This window comes from Amphimedon queenslandica, unplaced genomic scaffold (genome assembly GCF_000090795.2).
Source record: "Amphimedon queenslandica unplaced genomic scaffold, v1.1 AMPQUscaffold_11828, whole genome shotgun sequence".
Classification (NCBI taxonomy): domain Eukaryota; kingdom Metazoa; phylum Porifera; class Demospongiae; order Haplosclerida; family Niphatidae; genus Amphimedon; species Amphimedon queenslandica.
Genome location: NW_003547932.1, coordinates 1 through 10,494, shown reverse-complemented (window position 1 = coordinate 10,494; position 10,494 = coordinate 1). Strand labels below are relative to the sequence as shown.

The 10,494-nt window shown below is 35.8% G+C and overlaps 1 protein-coding gene and 1 long non-coding RNA gene across 3 annotated transcripts; one reads left to right on the top strand and one right to left on the bottom strand.

Annotated features, from left to right (window-relative positions):
• Positions 1–4,809: 4,809 nt before the first annotated feature.
• Positions 4,810–6,720, bottom strand: LOC105315087 (uncharacterized). The gene is made up of 3 exons (XM_011409596.2): positions 6,672–6,720; positions 6,146–6,276; positions 4,810–6,078 (listed from the first exon to the last, which is right to left on the bottom strand). The coding sequence occupies exons 1-3, from the start codon at positions 6,718–6,720 to the stop codon at positions 4,810–4,812; spliced, it is 1,449 nt and encodes a 482-aa protein (XP_011407898.2).
• A 1,828-nt stretch (positions 6,721–8,548) lies between these two features.
• Positions 8,549–10,221, top strand: LOC109588827 (uncharacterized). 2 transcript variants are annotated; one of them, XR_002188378.1, is made up of 4 exons: positions 8,549–8,900; positions 9,636–9,834; positions 9,895–9,973; positions 10,112–10,221. It is a non-coding gene; the product is annotated as an uncharacterized LOC109588827 (long non-coding RNA). The 2 variants fall into 2 exon arrangements; XR_002188379.1 differs by having other exon boundaries at positions 9,633–9,834.
• The last annotated feature ends 273 nt before the right edge of the window (positions 10,222–10,494 follow it).

Sequence of the window (10,494 nt, the reverse complement as noted above, 5' to 3'; positions counted from 1 at the left end):
ATTTCCATATCTTTGAGTGGTTGCCACGATAGCGTAACTCTGGACCAAATCTGTTTAAAATAAATACCTTCTGGCCACTTTAAAGTAAGGTTTAAGTCCAATGGAAAATTGACTTTTGCTATACTGGCTCAATATCCATTACGGCAGTATCTGGAAGTCAGTACACCTATGAATCAGTGAGAAGTCTCTTTACTGCTATAAACAACTTCTTTCCTTCTTATTTTGGAAATTTTCCTCTATCTCCATTCCTTCAATGTAGCTTTCTGCCAACCAAGGAGGTGTGGGTACTTGTGTGGGTGAAGATTTCTACGCCTACATTTAATCACTCTTTAATGGTATTCATACTTTACTTCAAAGGAAGTGTGAACTAACGTGCAGGTTATGTATAAACAGTCAAGTTGTCGCTTACCACTTGCCTATAGCGATGTTAGGAGGTGGACGGTCATACTAAATACCAATAATTCGTATAAAATGACTTTATTAGTTTGATAGCATGGTTCTTACAATTTCTTTTGCTCGCGAGTTCATCCCTTCTGTAGTGTACATACACGTGCTGAAACTGCTCTAATAATTGCTTGTTGTTATGGTAACTGTGAATTTAATGAATAATAATTATTAGTGCAATGGTGTGCTTAGAGTAATAGAAAGGGTTAGTGTTAACACCAGTATTCATGTAGCTATTGGCATCATGGGCTACTAGTCTAGTCTAAAGGGTACTGGCACTGAAAGTGATAGGATGTTGAAATAGGCAGGACTTACGATCTCGTGAGTCTGAATCTGGCTAGCAATTATATGTATAGGCTATACACCATGCACTACTGTCCTGCTTAAAGCAGGACAGTAGTGCATGGTGTATTTACTATATAGGGCATATTTCACCATAGACAGATCTATTGTGATTTTATGGGGAATTGATCTCACTAATTTCACTGTTTTAAAAATTTGTGACAATTAGTGCAGGCCAAGATGTTGAATCCGGTTCTATTCGATATTGGTCATTTAATCCTTCACCTGGTATAACGAAACCAATAGAGGTTGCTGCAAAACTTGATCCTTCACAAGCCACATTACATGAAGCTTCTTCAAAATGCACCATGTTTTGATTTTGATGCTTTACCAGCAACATTATTAGTCTCATTCCAGCATTCTACATTTGTAAATTATAAGTTTAGTAATTGCACCTTTTTGCCACAGAAATAATAATCAGTGTGATAGTTATGATGGCTTTATTTGATAAGGTCTCATGAATCAACAACGTATACAGAAATACAACCTTACAACCTTAATAACATGACACAACCTTATTCATCATATCCATCAATGTGTCTTTGTCTGTCTTTTTTATGAGCATCCACTAGTACTTATAGATTTTTGCTCATGCATTTTGTTCAATTTTGCCAGCATCGTCTTTATTGTGTCTTTTGAGTCGTTTGCTTTTTTGTAACTGTCTCTCTAATTTTTCAGTTTTTCTCTATTGAAAGTTATTTATAAATACTGTGTGGATACTTGATATTCTACCTTGTTGAAGTTGTTGCTTTGATTTGACGATACTTAAGGACTACTTTCTTGATCATCTCCAAAAGACAAAACCTTCTCCAATTTTTAAAGGCAACTGATTTTGATTGGGTCATTCCTGTACTGCAATATGGGATCCATGAGGAAAGAGACACACATCAGCAAACACAAAGAGACGGAGTGTAGGCTGGAGAGCTATCGATCTGTAGTTGGCAGGATCCCTCTATCTTTCTTTATACAGGATGATGAAAGAACTATAACAAAAAATCACAAGAGTGTGGCCGCTGTGGCGTCTCCAATCTTCTTAATTTGATGTGATGTGGAACTGCTCCATCAAAATCATTTAATGTCACACTTGAACATTTAGCATGATATTTATGTTCAAAAACAAAGAGCCCATCAACAACACATTTAAAGTGGTAATTTTGTAAGAAAACGGGTGTTCTGGCTTAATCACTTCGGTTAACAATGACAAATCTACCTTGATTTGGCCTTGCAAGTCGACAAGCCTGCAAAAGGAGCAGTGTTACAATGATAACTTCAATTTTATTTAGAATTGTTAAAAACAATCTAATTCAGCTTATATTAATGCTATCAGCCACCATGTGCACATCCACCAATTTCCAGCTAGTATAGTAGTGGCAGTAGTATGAATATCATCCTGTATGCAGATAATGATAAAAGTACATACACATGTTACACACACTGACAACCAACTTACATCATCATCATTGAGATACAGCTCTTTTTTAAGTTGCATGCCTTTTTCACTTCCTAACACAACCATGTTAACAAGAAACTGTAGGTCCTGTACTCACCTTTGTCAATCACACAAAATTTGTATTTCTTATACATTAATATGTCATTCACTGCATAGGACCCTCTAGCTCATGTTCTGGTACTACAATAAGGCCTCTCAAAAGATAAAAAGCTTTGGTGTCATTTTAATGTTTCTATATTCTTTTCTATTTTAAAGTTCCTTCTCAATTTTATCCACCCATTTGCATTTCTACCAAACAAGAATTTATATTATAGACATTAAGAGTTTACAGTTTGCACATAGAATTTGATCCAGAGCTATTATTGAGGGGTTTTTTCCCATTGCTCTCTCAGGACCTTGCAGTCTCTTTCCTCTTTCTTATGTCATATCCATTACTAATACTGCTGCCAATGCCTCACTGCCATTTCATTATAATAAGGCACACTGGTCTTCTGGGAGTGACTCATGTAATCAATGATGGAACCATATTCTTCTAGATTAAGTGTATTTGATGCACCACTACTTTCTTGAGCCGCTTCATACTCAAGCCGTGCCAAGCTTCCGTGTGAATGGGCCAGGTGGATTATTCTCTTACTGTATGTGACTAAGTCACGTTGCTTTGAATCCTAGATGTGAATGACACTATATGATAGAAAACAGTACACCCAGGGGATGGGGTCTGAGATATCTCTCATTTGAGTATGTGTAGCAGATCCCTGGACTGGACCTAGTTCTCAGGCCAGACCAACTTTATTGGCTACTAAGAATATTGAAAGTTTTAAGAGGAATTGACTCTAAAAAAGATTTTCACTAATATAATGTGCTCAAACTTTTTGATGAATGATACAATTAAAGCAGCACTGATCTGTACCAAAACCCTTTTGTTTTTTCTCATTGATTAAAAAGTGACACAACCTTATTCATCATGTTCATCAATGTTTCTTCTAATCTTTTCCATGAGCATCCACTAGTACTTATAGATTTCTGCTCTCTTTTTTTTGCTCATGCATTTTGTTGGATTTTGCCAGCAACTTTTTAATTATGTCTTTTGAATCATTTTTTTGTAACTGCATCCCTAATTTTTGTTTCCCTCTATTAAAATGATTTATAAATATTGCATTAATACTTTATATGCCCTTAAAGTTGCACTGCTTGTCCACACATCATCAAACATAAAGAGATGGAGTGTAGGCTGCTATTGGTCAATAGTTGGCAGGATTCCTTTAATTTTCTCTCTTATATTCAAAAGCAAAGAATTTATAGAATCAGTAATTTTTTTCTGAAATTGAAATCGAAAGACAAAGCAAGGAAATTGGTAATTATTGGAGCTGCAGAGCTGAGGGAAGGACTGCTCATCAGTGGCACTCCTAGCAAGGAAGCACTGACTAGGTAAAGTTGGAAGAAAAGAGACAGTAAGATGCAGCTACATATATTTGAGTTTAGAACTCTAAAGTATGGGAAAATAAAAGAATTATATTTAAAAATTGTACTGACTGGGCACAATTTGTAGATGGCAAAGAGTTGAATTGCCTGTTTTTTATGGTTCACAGAAATATCATTAGTAAGGATAGCAAAGGTCTGTCTGGGAAAACGAAGATAAAATGAAAAGAAGCAATACTATAAACAGTGCATCACCTATTATTCCAGAATCTGACAACCTTACAAGATATGATGAACGCAAAACCTATTTCAATTATTATTTGAATTAATTTTATATACACATAATAATAAGCAAAAGGCATACGTTCTAGCCTCCAAAATCCAAATGTGTTGGAGCAGAGGAGGTAGAGCCATAGCTACAGAGGAGGTAGTGCTATAGCTACAATTTCAGAGTATGTACATAATAAATCTACTTTAATTGTCTCACTCATTGATTAGATTAAGTATGCATGCGTGTATACATTTACAGAGTCAAGATTATTTCAAGCAATTCAAAGGTCATTACCTGAGCAACCTTCAAATAGCAAAGAAGCAAACCTGTTATAAGCATAATTAAGCATGTACAATAAATCAGTTTCAGTCACCTGGCACCACCACTAAGTGGTGGTGGTGGTGGAGTGTGATTGGTACAATAATAGCATGAACAACATGTCTTGCATTTGGGTTTGTTTATTAAAAAGTTATGGAGTCTTCTCAAAGCTTTTCTGATTTTTCTCTAAATGAAAAGTGAACAAGTGAGACTTTGTAGTAATAAAATAGCATATTAAACATTACTCTGCAGTTGCAGGTTCTCATGACTAGTATGATAGTATCTTTCTTAGTTTTTAGTCAAGTACTTCGTTTACAATACAGCAGAGCAGTTTACAACACAGGCATGTCAAGCATGAAAATGCAATCAAGACTTTATGAAGTGTTCAAGAAGTCAAGAATGGACAACAAATCTTAACTTACAATTATTCAAATTCATTTCAAAAAAAAGTAAAATTAGACAGACTAGGTTTATGAGGCCTAAGATGATGCATTGTTCAATCAGAGAGTTATTGTTGACTCATTCTTAGTGGCTACAATTAAAGAGTAGGTACATAATCAATCTTCTATATTGTGCCCAGGGGAGGAGCTCGACCAAGTATAAGATAAGGTGCAACACCATAAATACGACTAGAAGCACTACAAGTAGCAACATCTTGAAGAACTTGAGTAGGTGCAGACATAGCCATACGAAGAAATATATTATCATGTTCTCGAATATTAATCCCACCTTTCTCAAGTGAAGTAATGCGACCAGTACGAGTCATCTCATCAGCATATAATATAAGATGGCGAGGATTAGGAGCCTTGTCAGCCATAAAGTGTCGAATCTCACGAATAATAGTAAGATGAGCTGCAGCAATACCGAAAATTTTTTCAGTATCCCCAATTGAGGAACTAACAATACGAAGAGGATCAATACGGCGATTAGATAAAACACCATAAATATTAGTTCCGATAGTATGAATTGCATAGAAAGTAGAAAGAACAAGAGCATTATCCTTACCAATAACATGCCATTTAATTTCAACAACATTAGCAGCAAGAATACCAGGAACACCTCGAATAGTTAAAGGAAGAAGATCTTTAGTAATCAAATCCAAAACTTTATCTTCATCTTGAATGCCACAACGAAACTGAGAAGCACGAAAGTAAATACGAATCACAATCTGAGAAACATTCTCAGGAGTATGAATAACATAAGCAGCAGGAAACCTAGAACGAATACGTTCAATAATAAGCTCAAGGCGCATACTTTTAAGAATGATTGTCCCCTTATCAATTTCAAGACGAATACACCAATTAGTAAGATCAGCTGGGGGAGGAAGAAGAGGATAATTCTGAGAAAATTCAGAAATCCAAATTTTATCATTAAGAAAGGGAGGATAGCGCAATTCGCCAAAGGTCTCAATAAGAAGATCCCAAACAGAAACAAAGCGATCAAGAGACATAAGCTCAATCTGATTAGCAATCTGAAGAACCTCAGAACGATCAGATTCATATTCAGAACAAACACGAAGCAGCATCTCAGAAGATTGTTCAGCTTCAACAGGCTTTGCACCAAAAATCTCAGCGGGGCGAATAATACCAGATTTATTAGTACCACCACCAACAGAACGATGATGAGAATCCAACATATATTGAGTAAGAGGTTCAGAGACAGCCTGAGCAGCAAGAATCCCTGCGGCAGTTCCATAATCAATCAAAGCAAGAGAGTATTGAAGGCGAATAGTATCAAGAACATAAGTAAGATCAACTGGATAAAGATCCAGAAGAATAAGAGGAGCAAGTTCAATACGAATAAGAATTTGCAAAAGAGTTATGGCCACTATTATCTTCCTCACCAATTAAAATAATACTAGTAAATAGTTATCAGTAATAAGTGGTATCAACTTTACAAACTTTGTCGATTGAATGGCATTTCTCCTTGTAGTTGGAGTGAGATTCTTTGCATCTGTAGCACTGAGTCTGATCAGATGAATGCTTTTCCTCAATCCCTTTGAGGAGGCCTACCCAAGGACAGTTGCCAACATCTAGAGTAAAAAGATGTATGTGAGCCACACTCAATAAAAGTACCAAATCCTTTGACACCATTGAGGAACTATCAGAATGTATCAAATTTAAGAGCAATTTGGACAGAAATGAAAGAAAAAGTAGTCTTAAACGAGCATGCGCAGTATAAAAGGGGGGTGGTCTGCCCAAAAATGGAAGCAAATATTCAAAATGGCGATTACACATGATAAAGATCTTGATAACATCAGTTGATTTACATAGTAACAGTAAAAGGAAGAGGCTACAATTGCCTGGCCTCTTATTTCCACATGTTTCTTGTTCTTATCTTCTGACTAAATCACGGTTAAGTTGTTTATAGCGAGTCATAGTGAAACAGGCCAAGCTTCAGGACGATCAAGGACTCATTCAGGATTACTTTTAACATCGAGTTTGAGTCTGCCTAAGAGAAAGGTGCCTTTAGTCATCATTTAGAAGATTTTCAATCCTTGCTATCTAAGAACAAGCTAGATAGCTTTCGTCTGTTGACAGCCATGTTTAATTTTATAGTTTTAGTTAAAGCTGCATGATGCATGGCTCTTTTGAGTCTTCTGCTCGTATAGGGAGTTAGTAAAACTGTCTGTACTCTTCTAAGAGTCTTTTTTAGATCTTGTGGATGCCTGTGGTGCTTGCATTCTGTGATTCTTCACTGCCCATTTTCAACTACATTCTAAAGCCACCCGCCATTTTTAATTGACTGGGCAGCCCAAGGGCCCCCGTTTTATACCCGTGTTCATGCTCAGTGCTGTAGCAATCATCACGTAAGGTGGAGCAGTGGTTATATTCTGCACATGCTCGTTTAAAAGGAATAGACAGCAACTACAAGTTATTTATCCTCAATTCATGTGTTTCTTTTTTAAAGATTTTGTTCTTTCCCTTTGCACCTCTTTACGCTTGATTGGAGTCGGTGTCAACGGCGAATTGCTTTCTGCCTAGTCCATTGTCACGCCAGCCACCACTTGCTGACAGACTTGGCATTTATACTCAAGTAGGTAGCATCTGTAGCTTTATGCATTTACGTATTACGCATTTATATGTAAGTAGGTGTGATCACACCTACTTACGTTAAGGTTAGATTTTGAACTTGAAAAGCTACACAAACTTCTACTAATTGCTATAAAACAGTTTTCTTATAATTTCCACTATCACCTTTTGCCTCTTTGTCCTTCCCAAAGCCACACCAATCAGTATTAGGGTTTGTCGTACTAATGCAACTCTCCACTTTACTTTCTTTCCCACTGACAATGTCTGTAGTAAAACCAATAAAAAATTCTTTCCTCCACCATTACTAACACAAGATAATAGAATGCAGTATTTTGCTGCTTCAAAAAATAAAGGTCAAAACAAAGGTGGCACTTTTCATATTTCATCATTGATGTTGCCTGTAAACACAGAAAATACAAGACAGAGTAGAAATACATTTATCTGGACCATCTCAATCACCAAAATCTAAGCAAACTATGCACCATAATGTTCTCACGGCATCAAACTCCTCAGTCAGCTCAAACAGGTTGTGCAATGATCCAGTTTCCTCATACCTTCCAGATGTTTAACATTACAACACCCATCACTGTAAAATTTTTGTAGATCATTAATTGTTGAAATACTATTGAAACATGATTCTGTAAAAACAATAGCAGTATAATTTTGGAATAAGGACAGTCACTAACTGAGTGCAATAATTAAATGTGTTGTGCTGTTGACCCTGTGGAGGTCCTGTGACATTTTCGTTTACTTCTGTATTGAATTTACAGCCTATTATGCTTCCACTGCATTACAGTCCCTACTAGCCAAGAGGTATGCTATTTCCTGTTGTAATCAACTAACCATGCTTACAGACTACGAAGTTAGTGCCAAAGAAAATTTAATCATAATTAACCATGTACAATAAATTGGTTTCACTCACCTGTTGGCACCACCACTAGGTGGTGGTGGAGGAGGGTGATGGTTAGATCTTCTACAATATAAACAAGAACAGCATCTCTTGCACTTGGGTTTCTTATACCAAATTTTTAAGAGTCTTTCGAGAGCTTCTCTCGTTACTCTCTAAATGGAAAGTGAACAAGAGAGACCTTGCAGCAATGAAATAGCATATTAAGCATTACCCTGTAGAGTTGCACCTTGTTCTCATAGTCAGTTAGTCAGTAGTCGCTAGTTTATGGATGATATGTAGTATCTGTTTACATGACAGCAGACTAGTTCTAGCAAACCTATAAAGCCTATAGTATAGAGTTAAAGATTTTCCAACTGCTGGTCTGTTGCAGTACTCATATGTTTATAGGTAATGTGAAGCAGTTATAGCCTTGAAAGAGATGACCATAGTTACGCAATGAATATTATTACTTGTTACTAACACTCATCTCACAAAATTGTGTTTCAGCTTGATTATTTGAATTTTTATGGCCAGTACTGTCCATTCTATACTATGTACATACATGTACGTCTATAAACTTCCAATGCTGCTAAATTTAGTAACTCTGAAAAAACTCTTGAGCTACTTATGTGCATATATTGTTTTGTTGCTTGACCCCTTTACTCTCTCCTCTCTCTAGGATGTACCATTTATACATTATTGATGTTCCCTGTTTCATTGGCACTTCTGCAAAAGGTGTGTAAGTTATATTATTAATTAGAGTGAGCCTGAACAAGCCCTACATAATTGGCACTCTTCTGTTTGTATGTTTGTGCACATGTTTTTAATCTGGCCCCAATGTAATTGTTTCCACCTTAATAATTTTTGAGTTATGTGCATTAAAAACAAGCCATTTTCTGAAGAAAGCAAAGGCTAATAGCACATGCTTTTTTTAATGGCCCACAATCACCCCCATTTTATTACATTTTCTGATACTTAATTTCCTGATGCTATCTAGACCGTTTGTGCCATTTCCAACAAATAATTTTTGAGTTATGGGCATAGCTAGGAGAGAATTCTTAATAATAATGCATCACACAATTTTATTGCTTAAAAGTTAAATTATGCAAAAATTTTCCAAAGCATAAATTTCCAGGTACATGATATTATAATATGTGACCATAATTGACAAAAGGTACCTTATGGCGGATTTTTAAATTCATCATTATAATGAAAAATATCCACCTGTGAGTGCCCTGTTAGTCAACAATTGTTTATAAAAGTTACATAGTAACTTTTTGCATCCTCTGGATTAATTTTATGATAAATGGAACTCAGGAAGTTGGATTTTTTAGGCTATAAAGACCAATTTTCCCATCCGCCATAAGGTACCTTTTGTCAATTATGGTCACATATTATAATCAGAGATACTATATGCAATAATTAATTGATTACCTTAATTATCAATGCTGATATGTTTCTTGTTAGTAGATGCTATGTCTCACTGGCTCTGTCACACTGCAGAAGGAGAGCCTTGTGATACATACCTTTAACTATCATCAGGTGATATGGCTAGTACTGTAAGATGATAGAGCCACAGCAGCTAGGGTGCTATTGATGGAGATGATGCTCTGTGTCAAGAACTTTCAATTTATTGCTGACTTTTGCTAACAGTATTCACTCAGCAATGGTAAGCTCTCCCTCTCCTCTTGTTACATTTAGTGGTAAAACAAACATTTATTACTAATAGGATTTATCATTCACAAGAGAAGAGGAAGCTGTTGATAGATTCTTGTATTAGAGTGAAGAAGTAATGATACATCAAGCAGGTACTTTAATAAGTACATATATACCTCGTGTGCACATGTACCTATATCTTGCGTGTAACTGATGAGTAATTGGTAACAGCATAATGCATAAATAGCAGCTATCTATTATTATTTGTAATTATTTTTATTATTATTTAGAATGAAGTGTTTGATCACAGCGGCAATGGTCAGTGGAGCCAGTAGTATCAGAGGAAGAGGAGGAGGAAGAGGAAAGGAAATACTAACTGTACGTGTACATGTATTATTACTCTTTCTTGCTCTATATTTCTTTTGTATTTATTATTAAATTTTTGCTCATTTTGTAATTCACTTGTTGTATGCTTTTAATAAAAACCTGATTATTATTGCAATAGGCATAAACACACGTACATTAACTCAGCTGGTGACATCATGACATGAGGATAATGTGTAAAGTGGGCTGTCACAACAATTCAAATAGAAAAACAAGTCACGAGTTTTCTAGTAGCAAAGAAAGATATTTTGTTATTGATACATGTAGATATGCTCCTACAGCAATAAAA